Source organism: Odocoileus virginianus, chromosome 15, assembly GCF_023699985.2.
Source record: "Odocoileus virginianus isolate 20LAN1187 ecotype Illinois chromosome 15, Ovbor_1.2, whole genome shotgun sequence".
NCBI lineage: Eukaryota > Metazoa > Chordata > Mammalia > Artiodactyla > Cervidae > Odocoileus > Odocoileus virginianus.
The window spans coordinates 38,157,927-38,184,189 of record NC_069688.1 but is presented as its reverse complement, the minus strand read 5'-3'; the positions used below and the strand labels follow the sequence as shown (position 1 = coordinate 38,184,189).

The following is a 26,263-nucleotide window of genomic DNA, read 5'->3' as shown; positions in this document are numbered from 1 at the left end:
GAAAGAAAAACACCAATACAGTATACTAACACATATATATGGAACTTAGAAAGATGACAACAATAACCCTATATACAAGACAGCAAAAGAGACACAGATGTAAAGAATAGTCTTTTAGACTCTGTGGGAAAAGATGAGGGTGGGATGATTTGAGAAAATAGCTTTGAAAAATGTATATTATCATATGTGAAATAGATCACCAGTCCAGGTTGGATGCATGAGACAGGGCGCTCAGGGCTGGTGCACTGGGATGACCCTGAGGGATGGGATGGGAAGGGAGGTGGGAGGGGGGTTCAGGATGGGGAACACATGTGCACCCATGGCTGATTCATGTCAATGTATGGCAAAACCACTACAATATTGTAAAGTATTTAAAATAAATAAATTTAAAAAAAGAAGATCATTTCCTGAAGATTAAATCAAAATCTGTTCATCGGTCTTGACCTAATGAAAGAAAATAGTTCAATCTCTGCCTCAGTATAATTTCTGTTCAACTTATTTATGAATAATTGTGTATTCACATAGGTTGATGTTCTATCTGGTTTGTAAAATGGTAATAATAATTGTGTGCATGCTAAGTCATGTCTGACTCTTTACTACCCCATGGAGCCTACCAGGCTCCTCTGTCCCTGGAATTCTCCAGGCAAGAATACTGGAGTGGGTTGCCATGTCCACTCTCCAGGGGATCTTCCTGACCCAGGAATCAAACCAACATCTCTTATGTCTCCTGCATTGGCAGGTGGATTCTATGCCACTAGTGACACTTGGGAAGCCCATGAAAATTAAGTGATATTATTAAATATACTAGTTTGTGTATTCATATGTTTGTATATCATTCTGGGAGAGTGGTATCATACATTTGTACACCATTTTTACATTTGTACATCACACATTTGTATATCAGTCAGGGATATAGTGGGATTCAGCTTTGCCTGAATGTTAAGTTTTACCATCAGCCATTTAGTTTATGAATAATTGGGACAACCTAGACATGTCTAAAGAGAAGGCAATGGCACCCCACTCCAGTACTCTTGCCTGGAAAATCCCATGGTTGGAGGAGCCTGGTAGGCTGCGGTCCATGGGGTCGCTAAGAGTCGCACACGACTGAAGTGGCTTAGCAGCAGAAACAGACATGTCTAAAAATGAATTTTACTAGATATCACAAAATATCTCCTATGTGACAATACCAATTTACCACAAAGTTCATGAATTTCAAGTTCTTCCAATTATTATCAGCATTTACTATCATACTGCTTTTTGATTTTTACATTTTAGGAGTGTGCAATAGAAAAGTATTTTGACTTTAATTTTCATTTCTTAATTTCTATCAAGCACTTTTTGCCTTTTGATTATTGTATTGGAATATCCTCTACTGTGAAATTTTTTTGCCCACATATTCTTCTAGGCTATTTTTAAATTGATTTGTAGGATTTCTTTCTATGGAGTATATGTTTTTCTGTGCTGTGTTGTGTTTATTTGCTCAGTTGCCTCCAAGTTTTTGCAACCCTATGAACTGTAGCTGTCAGGCTTCTCTATCTGTGTGGATTCTCCAGGCATGAATACTGGAGGGGTCACCATGCCCTCCTCCAGGGGATTTTCCCAACCCAGAGATCGAACTCAGGTCTCCCATATTGCAGGCAGATTCTTCACCTTCTGAGCCACCCGGTTTTTCTACTATGTTGTAAATATCTCCTTCTAATAATATAACACTTAAAAATCTTGCTAGCAAAGGTCCATCTAATCAAAGCTATGATTTTTCCAGTAGTCATGTATGGATGTGAGAATTGGACTTATAAAGAAAGCTGAGCACCGAAGAATTGATGCTTTTGAACTGCAGTATTAGAGAAGATTATTGAGTCCCTTGGACAGCAAGGACATCCAACCAGTCAATCTTAAAGGAATTCAGCTCTGAATATTCATGGAAGAACTGATGCTGAAGCTGAAACTCCAATACTTTGACCACCTGATGAGAAGAACTGACTCATTTGAAAAGACCCTGATGCTGGGAATGATTGAAGACAGGAGGAAAAGGGGATGGCAGAGGATGGGATGGTTGGATGGCATCACTGACTCAAAGGACATGAGCTTAAGTAAGCTCCAGGAGTTGGTGATGGATAGGGAAGTCAGGTATGCTGCAGTCCATGGGGTCACAAAGAGTTGGACATGACTGAGCGACTGAACTGAACAGAAAAATCTTGTTTATGGTATATTTAGCTAAACAGAGATTTGTAAAAACATAACAATAATAAGGACTGGGACTTATTTACTTGTCTTCAGTAAAACAGAAGCCATTTGACATTTTGAGTTACTAAAATTCAGCACAAGCAATTAGAGGGAAAAATACAAAGAAATGCAGAGAGTATGAAGGTCAAGGATCACTACTGGCTTTCAGGAATCCAGCAGTTCAGGGAAGTTGCCACTACATACAAGCACCTGCCAGCGATGCACTCTTGCCTACATATTTTGGTGAAAGATAATGGCTTCTTTATCCATCCTATCTTTCAGCTCTCACCGGATTGCCTTTAGTTGGTAGAATCTAAGCAGAGATCTTAGCCAGCAAGGGCAGGAGATATGCAGTTGCCAGATTTTTAGACTCTACACTTAAGAGAGGTGCTTAGAAGGGCAGGAATGCTACTGAGTATTGACAGATTTTTGCTTGTCTATCTTCTTTGAGAAATTTTTCTTCACCTTAAAGATGTAGCTACTGTAGGTCACATTTTTTTTCTAAGCATTTTAAAGTTTTGACACTCACATATATCTTCAATCTGCCAGAAGTTAGCTTTAAAAAGGAGTATGTTAGTAGGTCATTAGATATTTAAGTTCAAATTTTACAAAACTTTTGGGTTGGGAAGGTTATAAAAATGGCTTGTTTGTTATTCTAATATGAATAAATTATATCCAATATTGTATATATAAATGACAGGTAATCAAGAGATATTTCTTTAGCATTTTAGTTAGAATACCTTGTACTATATAATGCAGCCTTAGTAAATACTTCATTCATCACCTCGTTAATTTTCAATATTTAAAGAGTAACAGAAATGCCAAATGTACCTGTTAAGTTTATAGGATATAGATTCACATAGACTAACTTTGTTGCTTCCTTATAATTCATTTATTTTCTACTTGTATTTGCATTAAATAAATTATATACTAAGAGTAGAGTTAGCATTAATAGGATATCTGATTATTTTTCATCATTAACATTGCCAAAACTTTATTGATAACTAAAGAGTTTAAATAGGGTAATTTATTTCATATTTATAAAGCTGGTATGCAAGACATGCCATCACAAATTGGCTACTGCTCATCTTTAATTTGAATACAGAATTTGAAATGGACATGTTCAATGTGGATTACCAAATTATTTCAAGCAACAAAACTCAAGAGCTAAGAACATACAAATATATCTGAACAATATCCTTGGGATAATGGACATTTCTCCAATGGGATTTTTAGAAAATTAAATGTGCAGAGGTGATAACAAGAAGGCATCTGAGCCCAGAGGTAATGTCTAATAGACGGGCATCATAAACATTTACCAGATCCGCTTTTGAGAAGACAATGCTATAATCAATCAAAAAGGTGTACTTCAGCTTTTCAATGGATGGTTGTTTAAAATACCTAATTCCTTTCTATTGAATGAAAGTGGGATAACTAGAAATGAATACAGCTAGTAGAATCTTCAATGAAGAATATTTTGAAGAAATAGAGTTTAAAGATGTCATGAACAATAGACCTAAATCATTCTTTGATAGTGAATTTGGCCAATAACAAAGTACTCAGATTCTCAAGTATAAAATGACAGAAATTTCCTTAGGAGGAACCGCATTAACATTCAAAAAAATACTATATTTTTACATGTAGTTCAACAACAGAAAATGTAAATTCATGGAATTTTAAATATAAAACAATTAAAACTTACATGGAGATAATATAGTATAGTGATTAAGTTTACAAATTCTATAGGCAGAGCTCCTCAACTAAATTTCCATATCTGCACTTATGTATCACCTTGGGCAATTAACAACTTTTCTGTGCTTTGCTTTTCCTCCTCTTCTCACTGGGGATAATAGTATTTCCCTCATAGAGTTATATCTGTATCTAGTCTGTAGTAAATAAATGTTAGCTATTATTTTTAACTGATATTTAGTGTTTAAATAATGTTAAATATCTCTGTGTGCCTTTTAAATAAAATCTAAGTCCCTTACTATAGTCCACCTTGCCCCTGTCTAGCTTCAAACTTTACCTCTCATTTTGTACAATTCTCCTTCTTATCTACCTCCAGTCAAATAACTCAAGCTGAAGTCTTCTCTTCAGGCCTTGTATTTGCTCATCTATCTGCCTACAATCTGCTATTCTCAGATCTCTTATTATAATTCAGATATCAAATCAGGTGATACCTCCTGAGACACAGCCCTTGAATAAACTGGATATAGTAGACTCATCTTCTATAGTATGTATCCTATCACCCTATTACAAATTATTTCTACATGCAGTTCTTTTATCTTTTGTTCACATTTTTGTTTTCTGTCTTGTCTCACTAAAACATTGGCTCTACGTGAGCAGGAACTTTGTCTTTAGTGTTCTCTTCATCCTCAGAGCATAAACAATTCCAACAGAGAAAGACAAAATTTAAGCCTATGATCCAATGAATAACTTCTATGTTGATAAGTTAATTCCAATAGAGGAATAAAAGAGAAGACAAGATTTATGGACCAAAAAAGGAGTGACATTTCTACAACTCAGCCTTCAGAGAGAAATACAGTAAAAGATACCAGATTAAGGAATGCATTCTTGACTGTGTATTGAGGGGCTGAGGGGATCTGGCTAGAGTAACGTATTAAGTTCTACTAACTTCTATTATTGAATTATCCAGAGCAGAGTGATGTATTATGGAGGATATTGTATTGAGATCCTAATTTCTGATCTGCTCTTCTCACTTTAGAAGAAAGCAATGGTAATTTTCTCTCACTGTACTCCCCTACATTGTCCAGGAAAACACAACCATAGATTTAATTAATTTGTGTTGTATAAAGCACCTGAAAATATGTCTCATCTAGAACTTAGGTTGGAATAAGTTTCAGGTTTCTCAAGGGCAAGCATAATTATTAGCCATTTTTGAAAACAATGGAAGAGTGGTCTAACTCAAGGAGGGAGTTAATTCTGAGAGACTGGAGGGATGGAAGAGCAATCAGACGCCCTAAGGTTAGGCAAGGTCTGACTAAGTTTGTCACAGATGTTTTATATCCAACCCATGTGGCCGTCCATACTTCATTTCTCTAACTCAAACTAGAGTTGACTAAGAAACTAATTTTGGAGAAGAAGGATATCTGTACAAAAAACTAAATAAGATTTTTCTTGACAACTCTAAACGATGAAGACTGACGAGATTTAATTTGCTTCACAAAAGTAAAGGAATGAGACATTTTCTTCCCTCAAATGTGGTATAGCATTTTCATACCAGGTATTTTATAATTTATTTACTGGTGAAGGAAAGACAGAAGTGCATGGTCTTCTTAGTAGAGCAGAACTAAAACTGTTAATAATGGGTGAACCATGTGCTTTTCCTTTCTAGGCACTCAAGGTTCTCTGTACTTTCATGATACCACTAATCATAGAGGCATCTATTAATACAATATCTTTTAACTTATTTTTTTGGAATATCTGTTATGGCTGTGCATCATAGGAGACACTGTACACTGTCTTCTCAGTATATCTTTTCTTTCCCTCATGAACAAAATCTTGATTTTGCCTCTAGCAATAACTGAAGCATATCAGGCAGTGTATCATGATAGTCAAATAATAATCCAATAATTTAGTCTGACAAATACTTCATTTTTCCAGCTTCCCTTGCTGGGAAATTTATCCATATAGCCCTATTTTGGACAGAGAGGGATAACAGAATGTCTGACACAAGATTTTTGTATTCCCAATGAAAGGAACCTATATGGTAAACACTACCTTCTTCTTTTTGCCTTGAATATGTCCAGTGTTAAAGTAGCCATCTTGTGACTATGTCATAACAATCATGAGAACAAGAAGTGAACATACTAGGAATGCATAACAAAAAAGAAGCATGGCCCCTTGTAACCTAGGTTTAGCAACTAAATCAGGACCTGCTTACCTTTTTTCTCTTCACAGGTCTTATATAATTAACAAAAATCCTGGCTGTTTAAGCCATGGTTAAGTTTACTATTGCTGCTGCTGTTTATTTGCTAAGTTGTGTCCAACTCTTTGCGGCTCCATGGACTATAGCCCACCAGGTTCCTCCATAGGATTTCCCAGGCAAGAACACTTCAGTGGGTTGCCTTTTCCTTTTCTAAGAGATTTTCCCAACCCAGGGATCAAAGCTCCATCTCTTGCTTGGCAGGCACACTCTTTACCACTGAGCTCTTTGGGAAGGCCCTAGGTTTACCTTGAAGCCAAAAGCAGCATCTCAACTGTTTCTACTAGTTCATTTGCTATTCCTAGTGATTAAATAATGAATGGACCAATAAGACAGTTGAAATAAAACACATCTCAAAGGCTTGTTCTAAAATATTTCTTCATTTTAATTTCAGCCAAATGCAATTCTATCTGTGACTATCATTACATAGAGCAGATGGCTCAGAGGGTAAAGCATCTGCCTGCAATGCAGGAGACCCTAGTTCAATCCCTAGGCTGGGAAGATTCCCCGGAGAAGGAAATGGCAACTCACTCCAGTATTCTTGCCCGGAGAATCCCATGGACAGAGGAGCTTGGTGGGCTACAGTCTATGGGGTCACAAAGAGTCAGACATAGCTGAGTGACTTGATTAGATAAGGATGATCATAAAAGGCCTGTTTATGCTAAACCTAGAATCATGAGAAGCTAGGCAAGTGGGATTAATCTGAATTAAGTTATTTACTCCATTTGTCTTGAAAGTGCTTATTTAGCATGCCCTTTCTAATCTCTGTGCCTTTCTTTATCCTGTTCTTTGCCTGGAATACAGTCCACCATTTCTTTCTGTGATCCACCAACACAATCTTTAATACTACCTCATTCATGAATCCTGATCTGCCCTAGCCAAATTTCCTCTCTCTTGCCTCTAAATCCTCTGAAAATGAATACTAGAACTCCTCTGCATCTCATAGTGTTCTCTCAGATATTCCAGAAAAAAATGTGGAATAATTTTAGGGGGAACATACCACAGAATGGCAGAGGTGGGATTAGAAATAACTGGATACAGGGATAAGACACAAAACATGTTCTTTTCCATTTTCTCCCATGTCTGCACACTTTAGCAAATTCTCTTGTGTTCAGAAATTAATTATTGCATCTAAGAATTTAAGGAATATAAAACATGTGGCCTAGTAGAATCTTCTACATCACAAAAAATATTTTATAAAATCAGTATTCAGAATGCATGTTAATTTACCAATATATGTGAAAAGCTGTAATTGATCTAAAACTGACTAAAAGAATTATGAAGTGAAATGGTCTCATGAAGAATTATACATAATATGCTTGCAAGAAAACAAAAACAAACAAAAAACATAACCACAATACCATGTGATAAGAGCTATATAGCTGTGGATATAGACTACTGCAAAAGAAGTGTTAAAAGGTAGACTAACTGTGGCTGCAGGAGTCAGGGAAAGCCTTGAAGTTGAATAGTTCAATTGATGCCACAGATGAATGGGGCATACTGAAAGCAAAAAGAAGCCTGGGTACAGGATTCTAAGGCTGGAAACCAAAGTATACTTGGAGAATGAGAAGTAACTTCCTTCAAAGATAGGAAATGTAAGGTTAACTATTAAATCATTGCAGATATGTGCTGATAGAAAGCCTGCCATTGTAAAACTCAGAAGTGACACTTAAGAACAAACAGAGTTAATAGCTGACGTGCCACTACTTCCAGGGCCTTTCTCAACAAAGGAGCTCAGCACATATCCATTGGACCAGAAAATCTTAGAAGCATTTACTGACCTGGTGATATTCACAGACACCTTTGAAGTAGACTATAAACATTTAATTCCAGATTTGAGACTGAAACATTTTAGTTTCAGTTCTGAGACTGAAAAAATATTTATAGATGTATGCTGCCTTTTTTAAAAAAAAAATATACTTGCTTTTATACTCTTTTCCCAATTCTACAGCTTTCTATCTTCATAATGATTCACATCCTTTAATGAACAGCCAGAATCATTAAGAAAAAAAAATGACTTCAAGTCTTTTCTTTTCAAGCATTTCTTTCTTTCTTTTTCTTTGACAAGCACAAGCAGTAGTTCACAGCAATGACAAAGAAGTCAATGATTTTACTCATTCCAGACTCCTGAGCATCCTATACAACTTCAAATTCAGGTATGGCTACAAAGCCCAGTATCTTTGCATCGATAATCTCATGTTACATAGAATTTAAATACCAGAAAAAGAAATTTAGGTTTCCTTTATTAGCCCCATTGACATTTTAGACAAAGAGAAATATAAAATGATGCAGAACAAAGAAAGACCATTATGTAAACCCTGAGCCATAACTTGAAAAATGTCACCAGCCCTGTCAGAAAAAAAAAGGGAAAGAGGAAAGCAGATTAAGAAACATTTGCCCTTCTGAGCACATCACAGCAATTATATTTGAGCAATAATCCACAGCACTGTTACTTTTAGTCCATCACACAGTAATATCTGTAAACACAATTTGCTTGGATTTTCATTTGTCTTTGGGAGCACTTCACAGGAAATCACAGTATATACAACAGTTCTCGGGGTTTAAAACTATGTATTAAACATCATTTTGTTAATTTAACTTGTGTTAATGATGTAACAATTCTAGCACAGGTCGGAAAAAAAAACTTGAAATAAACAAGGAGAAAAAAATCATATCTCAGTATTATGTTTCTTGACTGTATTTTCACAAACAATAATTTGATTCCAATTACCTTTAGAATTCCATGTGAATATCTTTACTCCTGTAACCTTTTCAACTTTCCTATTTCTGTAAGAATTTTCATTCACCTGACTTCTTGAGAAAATTTATAGAACTCATTTGATTTTTTCAAATATTTCTGACAGTAAAGAATACAATTTAATTCTCATTGATGTAATTAGTCTACTTCTTATTATGATACTGGTAAAATAAATTCATTTTGTTCATATAACAATTGATGTAACCCACTTATGGTTTTCAAAGATTCTCAGTCTATGAGCTTCTACCTGTTTAAGTGTCAGAAAGTTGATTTGAGTATAACACAATAGTTCTGTATAAATTTATTTTTAACAAGACAATTTAACAAAAAAGCAAAACAAACTAAAATCTTAGCTATTCTTCAGTGTAAAACCATCTGAAACCATTCAATTATCGTTAAGGGCTGGCTAACATACACATGTATTGCGTATGTTTTGCAGTGACAGGTAGGGGCTCAAGCACTGGGTTCCCATTTATTAAAAAGCTTAATTGTACTTCTTAAATATTCCATGGGAAGAATACTGTTATTTTAAAGTACGTAAATAAATAAGTTCAAAGTCACATATTACTTAAACTTTCTGAACCTACTGTTTCAACCATAAAATAGCAATAGCTAGAATACCTGTAATTTTTGAAGTTGTTAGGGTCAAATAAAATTATATACATGGAAGGGAGTTGTAAACTTCAAATTGCTAATCAAATGTTGAATATTATTTCATGTGGTGTATTGATTGCAATTACTAATAAATATTTAGCATCACTGTTTGGCCATTTTTTTTCTCCCAAAATACTTACTGGTATAGACAAGTTGAAAGCCTTCATCCGTCCCTTCAGAATCAGAATTAAATTCTAGCCAGAGCTGGTTTGAAGTACTACTAAGTGTCAGTCCTCGCATAGATGCACCAGTAAAAGCACCTAGGAGATGAGTTGTTTTATCTTTTCCATCATAAATCTGCAAAATATATTTACAATTAAAATGAAAACATGTAAATAATAAACAATTCTGAGCATGCATTTATATCTATGAAGAAAATGAGCGATTACATTCCCTAAATCAAGTCATTACATGTTTCCCAAGAAAAACCACATATATCACTAATTGATTTTACAAATGCCATAGTAAGAGAGTTAAGATTCCACATGGATAATTTTAACATTTCAAGCTCAGTAGACACTAAGTAACACTCAAACTCATGTTATAGAGTTTTTGCTCTTATTTTAAAAACAATGCTTTTTTATGGCAGACAATTTAAAATTGAGAATTGGTGGGTTGGTGGTTGTTTTGAACGTTCTCAAGGGCACCAAACACCTGGTTTTCTAATAACATGATTAATATAAAATATACTTGCTTCTTTGTACATTCTATTTATCCACACCTTCTAACTTATTTAATTTTTGACCCTTTAAAAAAGGTGAAACGGAGCTAAATGTTTTTAGAAACTGATTTAACAAGGCAAAAATATACAAAACAAAACTGATACCTTCCCAAAGATCACTACCTCATTCCCATTTTCTGAAGGTGTAGCATCTCATTGTCCTCTAATTTTCTTTATCTTATCAAAGCATTATAGACACGTCTTTACATCAATAGATATAAATTCTTGCTTTTGAGAACTGGGTAATATTTCATCCAGTTACACTATCACAACTTGCCTTACCATTCCTATATTAACGGTTAACATTCCTATATAAACAAAGATTTTTGCCACTAAAAGTGATCCTGAAAAAAAAAAAAAAACTTTTACATATTATCTCACATTTCTCGTTGCTACCTGTATTTCAGTAAGAAAGGTTTCATACATTTAATACATTGAATTTGGGTGCTCAAATGTAGGTGTATTGTCAGATTATTTTCCAAAAAGTGTACAGTAATTAAACTGAGGATTGGTCAACAATGCATATTGCCATTCTTTTTTAAGGCATGCATTTTCAGTGTCGTAGCTATTACTCCCAACATTGAGAAAATTAGTTCTTAGAGTTGATAAAACCTTGTATATATGGTTTGTTGACCTACAAAGACTAACTAACAAATCTCATTCCACAGTACTTAGTTTTATGAAGTTGAATCTGGGGGATCCTTCCAAAAATGATAACAAATAGAAAAAGTTGAGAAATACTTCTGAAAGTTACTTGTATTTTGCCAAAACTGCCTTACTTATGACCTATCATAAGAGTAAAAATTATGTCACTAAACTTCTAATCTGGTGATCTTGCCACAGCACCAATGTTCCCCTAAAATGGTATTCATTATGTTCATGTCACCTAAGAGATGATATTTAGATGGTATATGATGGAAAGTTTATTACTACTACATTAATTTGTATGATATATGTTTCTTGTGTTAAATTGTAGGATTTAACTTGATTACCTATTTATAATGTTTTCTAAAATTTGTAATTAAAAGCTGATGTATAACTTTTTAATCAAATTATCCCTATAAGGTTTTAGATTATGTTTATGTTAACAAACTAAATTAGAAAAAAATTACTATTTCAAAATCTAATTTTTCAAATAAAATAATGAGATTTTTTTATCTTTGGATTCACGGTATTCTTCAATCCAAGGAAATGTTCTTGAGTTTTGGTTTATTTAATTATTCCCTGTATATTTTATTTTTTTGTTTCCATCTTAAGTGCCTATTATGTACATATTCAGTCTCCAAATTGCATTGCAATTCTTTTACACGTTTTTCTTCTGAAATTTATCTATATTCCCTCTATATTATGGCCTATCTTCCACTGGAACTTTCACTTTTAACAATTAACTTTTCAGCAGTAACTAATCTCTTTTTATAATCTTCTATTAAAATCTTAAATTTTAAGTTCTATTAATAGACAGGTCAGTCAAGTTCTAGAAAGTCAGTCTGTCTGTCTTCACCTTCTTCCCTCTCTTTCCCCAGTCTCTGTTTTTGGTACTCAAATTGCATTATCATATCAAGATAGTTGGGAGAAATATCAATAACCTCAGATATGCAGATGACATCATCCTTATGGCAGAAAGTGAAGAGGAACTAAACAGACTCTTTATGAAAGTGAAAGAGGAGAGTGGAAAAGCTGGCTTAAAACACAACATTCAAAAACTAAGATCATGGCATCTGGTCCCATCACTTCATGGCCAATAGACGAGGAAACAATGGAAACAGTGACAGCCTTTGTTTTCTTGGTCTCCAAAATAACTGCAGATGGTGACTGTAGCCATGAAATTAAAAGATGCTTGCTCCTTGGAAAAAAAGCTATGACCAACCTAGGCAGCATATTAAAAAGCACAGACACTAATTACATTGCTGACAAAGGTCCGTCTACTAAAAGCTATGGTTTTTCTAGTAGTCATGTATGGGTGTGAGAGTTGGACTATAAATAAAGCTTAGCACCCTAGAATGGATGCTTTTGAACTGTGGTGCTAGAGAAGACTCTTGAGAGTCCCTTAGACTGCAGGAAGATCAAACCAGTCCATCCCAAAGGAAATCAATCCTGAATATTCATTGGAAGGACCGATGCTGAAGCTGAAGCTCCGATGCTTTGGCCACATGATGCAACAAACTGACTTACTAGAAAAGACCCTGATGCTGGGAAAGATTGAAGGCAGGAGGAGAAGGGGACGACAGAGGATGAGATGGTTGTATGGCATCACCAACTTGATGGACATGAGTTTGAGGAAGCTCTGGGAGTTGGTGATGGACAGGGAAGTCTGGAATGCTGCAGTCCATGGGGTCGCAGATTCGGACACGACTAACCAACTGAACTGAACCTGTAGTTTTATATTTTCTTATTACAGATAGAGGTGTTAAACACTGCAAAGACAACAATACTTTTTATTTAACATGCTTTATAAATGTAGCTTTTTTCAGAGTCCCTAGTATTCTTTTCTAACAACATTTTATAACTATTCTGCCCAGAAGTTGTGAAGTCTCCAGTGACTAGGCATTTCCTGCTCTCTCCCTTGTGCCAGTGGGAATCTAAAGCTTCATATTATAACCCTCCAGCAGCCATACATTTATTTATTTGTTTCATTACCAATGAAAAGGAAGTGGAAACAAGAGTGAGAAAGAGAGGAATTGAGTCATAAAATCAATTCAACACGCTCACTAAATTCCTAACAGCAACATCTTACGGGTCTCCCTGTTTTTTTAAAAGGTCTTTCTGTCTTTTTTTTTTTTTTTAATGTGTTGACTATTTAAGGAATATTTGACTTCTAGATAAAGGGCGGTATGGATAATTCCCTAAAATTATATGGCAGTACCAGGAACCCCTCTTGGAATCTAATTTATCACACAAATACAGTTCTGTTAGTTATTAGCAAAAATCTGTCTTGAACAAAGCTGAAGCAAATGCTGAGGTTGTTAGGTCAGGAATATTTTTGTTTGTCTGTCTGAGTACGTAAGAGTCAACGTTTCATTTCTTAAGAATAGCACTCATGAGGAATAATTCAGACAAAGAAACATTGCTTGTCAGGAAAAACAACCTCTGTGTTTGAGTTTCAAATGTTCAATATACTCATAAATTGACTTCTGAATACAGTTATATTATGACTCTACATATGCTGCAGTAGTTTATAAATCCTGTGTTTAGAGGTACACAATCACAATCAAACCATGTAACCAAATGATCCAGTGGATCTAATTTGTAGTTAATACTGTCAAAGTAACCACATAGAATAGGCTTCCCTGATAGCTCAGATGGTAAAGAATCCTTCTACAATGCAGAAGACCTGGGTTAATTTCCTAGGTCGGTAAGATCCCCTGGAGAAGGCAATGGCAACTCACGCCAGTATACTTGCCTGGAGAATGCCATGGACAGAGGAGCCTGGCGGGCTACAGCCCATGGGGTCATAAAAGTTGGACACGACTTGACTGACTAACACAACCACATAGAATTTTTTCCTTTTATTTCTCTTACTGCTAACCAACATATAATTTCATTCATATGTTAAACATAAATAAATTTTCTTGGATTCAACGAATTCTGCTTTCAAGTGTGGATACATTTCAAGAACTTTCAATTTGTCAAAAACAACCAAATAAATGGGAAATAAAAATAACTAATAGTTGCAATTGAGTAAATGGAAATTGAAATTTACTTTTAACTTTAAAAAAAGGTCTCTCCTAATTTTTTTCCTCAAATTTTCAGTGGTAATAATAATAATAATAAAAAGAGTGTAATGGTAGCAGAGACCCTTATTTCACTCCACATATATAACCCTAAGAAAAATTTTAAAAATAATCCAAATTATCTGCTGCAAGAGATACATATTTATATTAATTTTTTTCAAGACAGAAGCACACATTTTGCTTTTTCAAAAGAAACTTTACTTAAGAAATGATTTTTAAATAATCATTGAATAAGAATGTATGAAAAAGGAGCTAACTTTTCAAATGAAAATAATTATCTTAAACTCAGCTGGGAGAATCTAATTTAGCACCAAAGCTAACTACCATTTATTTAACAACGTAAAGTCAAAAGGCAGAAAACAAATAATGTAGAAGCACCACTATAATTATCAAAATTAAATGAAGTGTGATCATTCAGCTATAAAATTTTGGAAGTGTATATAAATTCTTAAGTCAAAATGAAAAGCAAGTGTTAATTAAGTAGGCTTTAAAAAGTGAAGAGTTTCATAGTTATGATCAAGTCAATGCTGTTAAACCTGTAAATAAAATACTTCAGAGTATTCAAATATACATGAACACATAAAAGCAACAAGGTAGGAAAAACCAGTGTATACAGTCAAAGACTAACTGAAATATACATGAATGCAATCATACAAATAAGAAAATTAAACAAACAAAATGTGTCTTACATTTTAAAATAAATTTATGGTACAGAGTGATTATGTTGGGTTTGATCAGAACCTTATAGAAACTTTGAGGTTATTACTTCTCATTTCTTTTCTATTTAAAATCAGGATATTTAAGTATATTTTTATTTATTTGAGCTTATTTTTTTTTCTTTTTCCACAGGACATTATTATTTTTGAGATATGTCTTAATATCTATTTTTAGTTTTCAGAAATTAGAAAGCTAAAAGGAATAAGGAAACTATAATAGCATACAGAAGCTGAGAGAGGACTCGAGCACTCCCCTGCCCCCACAGGAATAGTCTCACCTACTGAGTGGTTAATTCAGATAATGAATTACTTTTAAGTCAAATGTAGAATTCAAGTTTTCTCAAGAATTAATATTGTGAAAAGCATTGCAGGCTTTAATAGCATTAATGAAGCTCTTTGAAATGACTAATTTGTTATAAAATTGCAATTAATTTGGTAGTCTTACACAAGAACAGGCGAGAACTTAATATTGCCATGTTTCAATTATCAAACCTTTTGTAATGAATCAGGGCTTGACATTTGTTATCGTGTACAGACCATCCTATTTCTAAAAGGTCAAACCCTATCATGATGAACTGCTTCAGTCAGTTCAATCCAGTTCAGTTGCTCAGTTGTGTCCGACTCTTTGCAACCCCATGGACGCCAGGCTTCCCTGTCTATCATCGACTAACCAGAGTTTACTCAAACTCGTGTCCATTGAGTCAGTGATGCCATGAAGCCATCTCATCCTCAGTTGTCCCCTTCTCTTCCCGCTTTCAATCGTTCCCAGCATCAGGGTCTTTTACAAGAGGTCAGTTCTTCACATCAGGTGGCCAAAGTATTGGAGTTTCAGCTTCAGCATCAGTCCTTCCAATGAAAACTCAGGACTGATCTCCTTTAGGATGGACTGGTTGGATCTCCTTGCAGTCCAAGGGACTCTCAAGAGTCTTCTCCAACACCACAGTTCAAAAGCATCAATTCTTTGTTGCTAAGCTTTCTTCACAGTCCAACTCTCACATCCATACACGACTACTGGAAAAACCATAGCCTTGACTAGATGGACCTTTGTTGACAAAGTGATGTCTCTGCTTTTTAATATGCTCTCTAGGTTGGTCATAACTTTCCTTCCAAGGAACAAGCGTCTTTTAATTTCATGGCTACAGTCATCATCTGCAGTGATTTTGGGGTCCAAAAAAATAAAGTTCGTCACTGTTTCCACTGTTTCCCTATATTTGCCATGAAGTGATGGGACTGGTTGCCATGGTCTTAGTTTTCTGAATGTTGAGCTTTAAGTCAACTTTTTCACTCTCCTCTTTCACTTTCAAGAGGCTCTTTAGTTCTTCTTTAGGGTGGTGTCATCTGCATATCTGAGGTTATTAATATTTCTTCCAGCAATCTTGATTCCAGCTTGTGCTTCAACCAGCCAGGCTTATCTCATGATGTATTCTGCATTTAAGTTAAATAAGCAGGGTGACAATATACAGCCTTGATGTACTCCTTTTCCTATTTGGAACCAGTCTGTTGTTCCATGTCCAGTTCTAACTGTTGCTTCCTGGTCTGCATACAGGTTTCTCAAGAGGCAGGTCAGGTGGTCTGGTATTCCCATCTCTTTCAGAATTTTCCACAGTTTATTGTGATCCACACAGTCAAAGACTTTGGCATAGTCAATAAAGCAGAAATAGATGTTTTTCTGGAACTCTCTTGCTTTTTCAATGACAGAACAGATGTTGGCAAATTTGATCTCTGGTTCCTCTGCCTTTTCTAAATCCAGCTTGCACATCTGGAAGTTCACAGTTTGTGTACTGCTGAAGCCTTGCTTAGAGAATTTTGAGCATTACTTTACTAGCATGTGAGATGAGTGCAATTGTGTGGTAGTTTGCATATTCTTTGGCATTGTCTTTCTTTGAGATATGAATAAAAACTGACCTTTTCCAGTCCAATGGCCAGTGCTAAGTTTTCCAAATTTGCTGGCATATTGAGTGCAGCACTTTCACAGCATCATCTTTTAGGATTTGAAATAGCTCAACTGGAATTCCATCACCTCCACTAGCTTTGTTTGTAGTGATGCTTCCTAAGGCCCACTTGACTTCACATTCCAGGATATCTGGCTCTAGGTGAGTGATCACACCATTGTGATTATCTGCTATGGACACCCAAAGCTGTTGTTGCTAATGACACAAGAAATATATTAGAAAGCATATTCCCACTCATTACTCTAATGAGTCAGGTGTTATCTGAACCCAAGAGCAAAAAAAGTAAAGTCAAAAGCGAGAAATTACACATGTACATGAGCATAATTATTCAAACCATCAAATTATTACTGCTCATGGATACTAGAATTTTCTTTTTTTTTTATACTAAAATTTTCAATTTGGCCATTTGTTTTATAGGTTGATTAAGAATTTATATAATTTTTGTAATGAGTTGAGTTAGATTTCAAGTTTTGAATGAAAAAGAAAGAAACTAATTATTTCAAAATATTTCAAATCTACAATGTTCTCTCCAAAGACAATATGTAACAAAAGAGAACATTTGTTTGTACTCAGATCTTTATATGTCTTTACAACAGTTATATAATGTGTAGTCACTTACAAGAGCTAGTGTGCTTCAGTGAGGGATTTGGGAGTTAAATCAAGGGTCAGGTTTTCAGGGGCCTTAGCTTTGTGGTTCTGTTGAAGTCCCAACTCTACCCTCAAAGCTGACTGGCATGTCACACATCATTTTACTTCTGTGATCCTCAGTATGAGAAAAAAGGAAGGATTTTATGAGGCCTAGTGTAACACTCTGTGATTTGGTTGTCAAATACAGACATTTTCCCTGGTAGCTCAGCTGGTAAAGAATCTGCCTGCAATGCAGTAGACCCTGGTTTGATTATTGGTTGGGAAGATCTTCTGGAGAAGGGATAGGCTACCCACTCCAGTATTCTGGTCTAGAGAATTCCATGGGCTGTATAGTCCATGGGGTCGCAAAGAGTCAGAGATGACTTTCAATTTCACTTTCTATTTCTGCATAAGAAAGCCTTTAAACTTTACAATGCCAACTATAGTAAAGAGACTGCCTTTTTCCCCCCTGCAAGATTCCTTTATCTAAACATAATGCTTAGCCTTTTTCTGAAAATAAAAACAAATACAGTGATGACAAAAACATAAATAGTATTTCTGACTAGTATTCAAATTTTGTCCTATTCAGCTGACAAGCATAGCAACTTACTATTGACTATTTAGAGCCTACATATGATAAACACCATCTTTAAATGTTAATTAAAAACAATTAATTAGGTTATATAGTTTGCGTGATGGATTGGGAAGTTCAATATTCTTTCCTACTGAAAGTAAGATAACCAAACAAAGATATATTCATAATTCCCAAACCTGCTTGTCATTACAAAATCTGGAGAGCTTTATAAAAATCCTTAATCCCAGGTGGAGATGAACTGAACCAATTTTCCCTAGATCTACTGAAACTTAACTAGTCTGGTTACAGATAAGTTCAGTTCAGTCACTCAGTCGTGTCTGACTTTGCAAACCCATGAACCTCAGCACGCCAGGCCTCCCTGTCTATCACCAACTCCAGGAGTTCACCCAAACCCATGTCCATTGAGTCTGATGCCATCCAACCATCACATTTCTGTCGTCCCCTTCTCCTCCTGCCCTCAATCTTTCTCAGCATCAGGGTCTTTTCAAATGAGTCAGCTCTTCGCATCAGGTGGCCAAAGTATTGGAGTCTCAGCTTCAGCATCAGTCCTTCGAATGGATATTCAGATAACTAAGGTGTTTATAAGAAGGAGGAGGAAGAGAGAGAGTGGGTGAGTGAGTAAATGAGAATCAGCCTAGATGATGGGTTCTCAGAAAGAAAAGGTGTGTGTGTGTGTGTGTGTGTGTGTGTGTGTACAGATATAGATTAAAATACATACTTTTTTTATTATTGGTTTTGTTCTTTGATCTCAGTCAAGGGATAAAAGTTTCTATAATAGGCTAATTATTTTTCATATTTCTTCCTATGTCCTAGTTGGAATGGAACAAAATAAGTGATTACTAAGTTTAATACTGGAAAGTCCTGTGGATGAGAATGGGCTCTGATGGATTCAGTTCAGTTCAGTTCAGTTCAGTCACTGAGTTGTGTTTGACTGTTTGTGATCCCATGGACTGCAGCACGCCAGGCTTCCCTGTCCATCACTAACTCCCAGATCATCCTAAAACTCATGGCCATCGAGTCAGTGATGCCATCCAACCATCTCATCCTCTGTTGTCCCTTCTCCTCCTGCCTTCAATCTTTCCCAGCATCAGGGTCTTTTCCAAGGTGCCAGTTCATTGCATCAGGTGGCCAAAGTATCAGAGTTTCAGATTCAGCATCAGTCCTTTCAATGAATATTCAGGACTGATTTCCTTTAGGATGGACAGGTTGGATCTTCTTGCAGTCTAAGGGACTCTCAAGAGTCTTCTCCAACACCAGAGGTCAAAGGCGTCAATTCTTCAGCATATGGTCCAGCTTTCTTTATGGTCCAGCTCTCACATTCATACATGACTACTGAAAATACCATAGCTTTGACGAGAAGGACCTTTGTCGGCAAGGTAATATCTCTGCTTTTTAATGTGCTGTCTAGGCTGGTCATCGTTTTTCTTTCAAGGAGCAAACATCTTTTCATTTCATGGCTGCAGTCATCATCTGCAGTGATTTTGGAGCCCAAGAAAATAAAGTCTGTCATTGTTTCCACTGTTTCCCCATCTATTTGCCATGAAGCTGTTAGGTAGTTAGAGTAGGAAAAAGGAGTCCAGAATGGCGGTGGCTAAAAAACAAGGAAGGGAAAAGCCCGCAAAAATAGAACAAAGGAAATTCCGAGGACTGGAGTGAGGACCTCAGGTAGAACAAACAGCACTCCTGGCTAGCCCAATTTACATAAGGCAGGCCTGGGGTTGTGGGAGGAGAAAAAATATATAAAAAGAGGAGCCAAAGGGCCAGGTCTCTCTCTCTCTTTCTCTGGCACTCTCTCTCTCTCTGTTTCTCTTGCTCTCTGTCTCTCACTCTCTCTCTCTCACTGCCTCTTTGTCTTTCTCTTGCTCTCTCTCTGTCTCTTAGATCTCTCTCTACTCTTTGTGTCTTTTGGGTCAGCATGTTTTCATGTCAAGAGGATATATTTTCCTTTGTTTTCTAAATAAAACGAGCTGTAACATGGATCTGTAACACTGATCTGTCCAAGAGCTATGACACAATCTGTATGAGGGCTGTAATGCTGGTCCACTGCTTCAAATTTTTGTTGTGACAATACAGAACTGAAGAAATAACACACTCCCCTGACAAAGGGATGGGACTGGATGCCATGATCCTAGTTTTTTGAATGCTGAGTTAGTTTGCAGTTAGGCAAATTACCTTCTATCCTGAAAGGACTCTGGGTTTACTAATCTCTGAGAATTAATCATTTGTCCTCTGCAAAGTACACTGCCTACTTGTGCATGCCTAACTGTGCTTGTGTCAGTAGGTATCTTTGAATTGATAGTTGTTCTTGGGATTATTGAGAAGAATAACATATAGGCATTTTACATTTTATACTGGTGGAGAAACCATGAAGACAGACAGTGTTTAAAAGTCCATCACCAACTGTCTCTATAGTGTGACTTACCAAAGTTATTTTAAAATAATAATTTAGAATAAATCCCAGGTTAGACTATTAGTAGGAGGATGATTGAATTGGTGTGCTTCCAGGTTAATATCAAGTAAATAATCTTTTCAACTTAAAAAAAAAACTTCTGGGAATATATATTTTTATTTTTTCACTCATGAAAGAAAAATCACTATTTAATGAAATCCACTACAGAGCTTGAAATTGAGTTTTCCTGCCTTCCTTTGTCTCTCACCATCAAATCCCCTCATGCTGTCACTCATTACCGAATTCCATTCTTCATCAAGGTAACACACATAAAATCCTTATTCCAAACAGCAAGACATTAATCAGAAAGCACTCTGAGAAACATACAGGACTATTTTTTAACAGGCATCACCAATTATTCCAAATGGATTTTCCAAGTAATAAACATTATTCAGTATGGAAAATTAATATATAAATTTCAAGCAACATTGAGAGGAGAAAAATATTTTAGAAAGCATCATGGTAGACAAGGGGGAAGCTTTTTCTGACTTTTAACCTATAAATGCATGTTTATTATTGTTACTTATGTGATACAGATTAATAGCTACACTCATACTTCTGACCTATGTCTTAATACATTTTTTTTCCCCATAGTTAGCCAGAAAAAAAAAGAAAAGAAAAGAAAAAGCACTGGCTTACTTATAAGTACATGCTTTCCATTAATCTCAGTTTGACTCCAATTTATCAAATAAATTTATTTTTAACAGGAAAACCAAACAATGAGCTAGAAATTGAAGATATTATATACAAAGTGCATTTTTGTTGTCTATGGGGGAAAAGCACAAAAAACAACAATAGCTTTAAATTAATAATAAAATTGTATATATCCAGGTGTACTGAAGGAAATCTTTCCCATATCTACACAAATATTGCTAGCATACAGAACTGTTTGTGTTAGACAACCAACAATTATCACCAAATTAATATTCTTTTTAAAAAGACATAACTGATAATGTTAAAATCACCACTTCAATAAAAATCCCCCACCCCAATCTGGGATATCACAATTTTTTTTTCAAGATTTGTGACAATAGAATATCTAAAATTTCTTACTTAGATTGAGGACATCTTGATAATGAGAAAAATATATGTGATCATTTAAAAAATATTTATATGTGATTTTATAGAAGTGTTTACCATTATTCCAATAATGAATATCAACTATATTTATCAAAATATTTGATTTGCAAAACATGGATCAATAAATATGAAAATATATATTTACTGTAACATTTTCAAAAAAATTTTTGGCTACACCATGCAGTCTGCTGGATCTTAGTTACCTGGCCAGGAATTGAACCTGGGGCCACAGCAACAAATGCTCCAAGTCCTAACCACTGGACCACCAGGGAACTCCCCTTAATTATATCTTTAAATGTGATCATTTCAAATTTTTAAAATAAATTAAAATTTTTACTTAAATGTTTATTATTGACAGAGTATTTTTTTAAATAATTTATAGATATTGTTAATTTGATTTATTCATAAATTATAAAATTTCCATAGTCATAAATGCATAGAGTTTTCCTTGTATCAACACAGCTAAATAAGTTACTTAAAAAACATCAAAATAAAAATAAATAAGTGACCATTTATGGGTTGATTATGTTTCATAGATAAATAATGTATAATTTAAACCTATGAATGGCAGAATAAACTTTTGGCAGATTATATACACACATTAATGAATACTTAATGGTTAAAATGATCAAAATATAAATATACTGAGTTCACTTACCTTAAGAACATCTCCTTGTGCTAAATGAAATGTTCTGGCTGAAATATTGATTCCCTTTCCTGCTTGAACCTGAATACTATAAATGCATTCATGGTTGTTTTCATAGTTCAGTGGATAATTTGGAGAGAGCAAAATGCCTTCATTATTTGTTGCAGATGCACCACATTCAGCTGCAGGTAAAACAGAATATTGAAAAAACACAGTTTAATAGAAAGCATTATCATTTAAAGTAATGTAAAGTATGTAGGTGTAGATGTATTTTACTTTAACTAGCATCTAACATGAACAAAATGTACAGAATGGTTCTGTGTTGAAGATGACTCATTCCCTCTCAAACAATAGATGGGAAGAAAGAACTACTACACTACTGTCCTTGGACAGAACATTTGTACATAAACAGAAATACATAATAGTTTCAGTATTTCCCGGCCTTGATGAAGGGACAGCATGGATAAAGGATGAGAGCAAAATATTTTCAAGCTGCATTTTAAGTTTGTAGATCTCTAACTAATCTACTATTTTAAAATCTACTTCCTTTAAATTATAAAAAAAGTAAAGAGATCAAATTTTTAGAATAATTCTTATTTAATCTTTTCATTTTTAACTTTTTTTGAACTTGCCCCTTCTTCCTCTCACTAGTCAGTTTTTTTTCTGATCCAAGAGCTTCAGTAACAAAAAGTAGAATAAAGACTACAGAGTCTTTGAAAACAAATATAATAGGTAAAACCCACAAACCAATCAATTATGGCAGAGGTTTGGGCATCTTTGGAAATTCTATCAATTTTCTTAGTTTCAAAGATAGAATGGATTAAGGCATTCTCATAATCAGCATATGATACTGCTAACTCTCCAGGACTAACTTTGCAAAATTTTAGTGTCTAACCACTTAAAGAGAACTATGAATTTCTAATTTTAAAAAAATTTAATTTTAATGTATTACTTTAAAAAGATTGTGGTAATATTGCAAAATCAAATGAGTCTTTATAATTGCCAAATATGCTCTTTAAGTATCAGAAATTCAATGAATTCAGCTTTCTATCTTACTGAATAACTTGCTGCATGTTACCATTCCATAGGCCAGGGAGGGTCATATTATTCAAGGTTATTACTTTTTAGAAAGAAGATTTTTAAATTAATGATTCATGGAAAGAGTCATAGGAAGTATACAATAAATACACAACAAGATGAAAGATGATGAATTGTTTTACTTTTTAAATGCTAAAACATTAATAATAATCTGGAAGAAGAAAAAGCCTAATGAGGAACTGAAAATGATCAAGAGGGAGTAGTCAGTATAACATCAACATAGAAAAAAATAATAAAACTAGTGATGTGGTGATGCTAACAATCAACTAGGCACATGACATGTTACCTAGTTAAGCTCCTTCAAGCTACTTTTAAGGTAAAAGAAAAACAAAAAACTTCATAGACTTCCAATATTGATTTAAAGTATATATCTTATGCAGCAGAAGATTTTTGTTTCCTTGAAACTAAATTGCCATTCACAACATGAATATGGAACCAGCTAATAGAGCACAAACTTGTAGAGATTGCTATGCTTTATGAAAAGTGAAGTGTTAGTTGCTCAGTCATGTCCAACTCTGTGACCCCATGGACTGTAGCCTGTCAGCCTCCTCTGTCCACAGAATTCTCCAGGCAAGAATACAAGAGTGGGTTGCCATCCTCTTCTCTAGGGGATCTTACCAACCAAAGGATCATGCTGTGTAATAATTCAATTTTCCCTCATATCTTATCATCTGAATTACTGAGAAACTCATCGGTATAGGACACCATAACACAAGACATCATTCACTTAGTAGGAAAAAATCATTTCTATTTTATTTTATTTTTTAAAAATTTTTACTGGGGTGTACTTAACTTAAAATGTTGTGTTTCTGTTGTATAGCAAAGTGAATCACACACACTCACATATACATATACACACATATATATATACACACACACATATATACATACACACACACATATACATATATACACACACACACACATATATATACACTCTGTTTTAGATTATTTTCCCATGCTGCTGTGCTGTACTGTCACTCAGGCATGTCCGGCTCTTTGCGATCCCATGGACTGTAGCCTGCCAGGGTCCTCTCTCCATGGGATTTTCTCAGAAAGAATACTGGAGTGAGTTGCTATTTCCTTCCCCAGGCGATCTTCCTGACCCAGGGATTGAACCTTCGACTCCTGCGTCTTCTGCATTGCAAATGGTTAGTAGTATGTATATGTTAATCTCAGTCTCCTATTTTATACCCTCTTTTTCCCCCAGTGGGCTTCCCTTGTGGCTCAGTGCTAAAGAATCTGCCTGCCATGTAGGAGACCTGCATTCGAACCCTGGGTCAGGAAGATCCCTTTGAGAAGGGAATGGCTACCCACTCCAGTTTTCTGGCCTGGAGAATTCCATGGACTGTATAGTCCATGGGGTTGCAAAGAGTCGGACATGACTGAATGACTTTCACTTCACTTCACTTTCACTTTCCCCCCAGTAATCATAAATTTATTTTTACATCTGTGACTCTATTTTTATTTTGCAAATAAGTTTATCCATATCATTTTTTTTAGATTCCACATATAAGCAATATTATTTCTCTGTCTGATTACTTCACTCAGTATGATAATCTCTAGGCCTACCCAGGTTGTTGCAAATGGCATTATTCCATTACTTTTTATGACTGAGTGATAATCCATTGTATATACGTTATCTTATTTTCTCTATCCATTCATCCACTGATAGACATTTAGGTTGTTTCCAAGTCCTGGCTATCACAAATAGTGCTGAAATGAACACTGGGGTGCATGTATCTTTTCAAATTATGGATTTCTTGAGATATTTACCTAGGAGTGGGATTACAGGATCATATGGTAAAGCTCTATTAGTTTGTTAAGGAACCTCCATAGTGTTCTTCATAATAGTTTTACCAACAATAGTTGTACTAATGTCCCACCAACATTGTAGGAGGGCTCTCTTTTCTCCACACTTCTCCAGCATTTATTGTTTGTAGATTTTTTTGATGATGGTTATTCTGACTAGTGTGAGGTGATATCTCATTGTAGTTTTGTATTGCATTTCACTGATGATTAGTGATGTTGGGCATCTTTTCATGTGTTTTTGGTCATTTGCATGTCTTCTTTGGAAAAATGCATATTTAGATCTCCCACCCATCTTCTGATTGGGTTGTTTGTTTTCATATTTAGCTGAATGAGCTGCTTGTGTATTTTGAAGATTAATCCCTTGTTGGTCACCTCACTTGCAAATATTTTCTATCATTTTGGGTTGTCTTCTTGTTTTATTTAAGTTTTCCTTTGCTGCACAAAAGCTTTTAAGCTTAATTAGGTCACATTTGTTTATTTATATATTTTTATTTTCACTACTCTAGGAGGAGGATTGAAAAAGATCTCCCTGTGATATATGCCAGAGAGTGTTCTGTCTGTGTTTTCCTCTAAGAGTTTTATAATATCCAGTCTTACATTTAGGGCTTTAATCCATTTTGAGTTTACTTTTGTGTATGGTGTTAGGGAGTGTTCTAATTTCATTTTTGCTTTATTTTATACATGTAGCAGTCAGCTTTCCCAGCATCGCTTATTGAAGTGACTTTTCTTCATTATATATTCTTTCATTCTTTGTCAAAGTTTAAGTGATCAGAGGAGCTTGAGTTTATCTATGGATTTTCTGCTTTGTTCCATTGATCTATATTTTTGTTTTTGTGCCAGTACCATGCTGTTTAATTATTGCCACCTTGTAGTACATTCTGAAATCAGGGAGCCTGATTTCCCCACCTCTGGGATTGCTTTGGCTACTTGGGTCTCTTGGGCTTCCAAACAAATTGTAAACATTTTTTGTTCTAATTTTGCAAAAAATGCCATTGGTATCTTGATAGGGATTGCACTGAATCTATGGATTGCCTTGGATAGTATAGTCATTTTGAGAGTACTAATTCTTCCAGTTCAAGAACATGGTATGTCCTTCCATCTGTTTGTGTGTTCTCTGATTTCTTTCATCAGTATCTTATAGTTTCCTGAGTACAGGTCTTTTGCATCCTTATGTTGGTTTATTTCTAGGTATTTTATTACTTTTGATACTGATTGTTAGTGTATAGAAATGTAAGAAATTCCTATGTATTAATTT

General features: G+C 35.0%; 1 protein-coding gene across 5 annotated transcripts in view; it reads right to left on the bottom strand.

Moving 5' to 3' along the window:
* CSMD3 (CUB and Sushi multiple domains 3) overlaps window positions 1-26,263 on the bottom strand; it is a 1,331,483-nt gene that overhangs the window by 335,291 nt on the left and 969,929 nt on the right. For all 5 annotated transcript variants that reach the window (XM_070477231.1, XM_070477232.1, XM_070477233.1 and 2 more), the window contains 2 exons: window positions 22,111-22,280; window positions 9,722-9,878 (listed from right to left, as the gene is read on the bottom strand). In XM_070477231.1, the coding sequence (XP_070333332.1) occupies window positions 9,722-9,878; window positions 22,111-22,280 (327 nt within the window). The remainder of the gene's footprint in view (window positions 1-9,721; window positions 9,879-22,110; window positions 22,281-26,263) is intronic.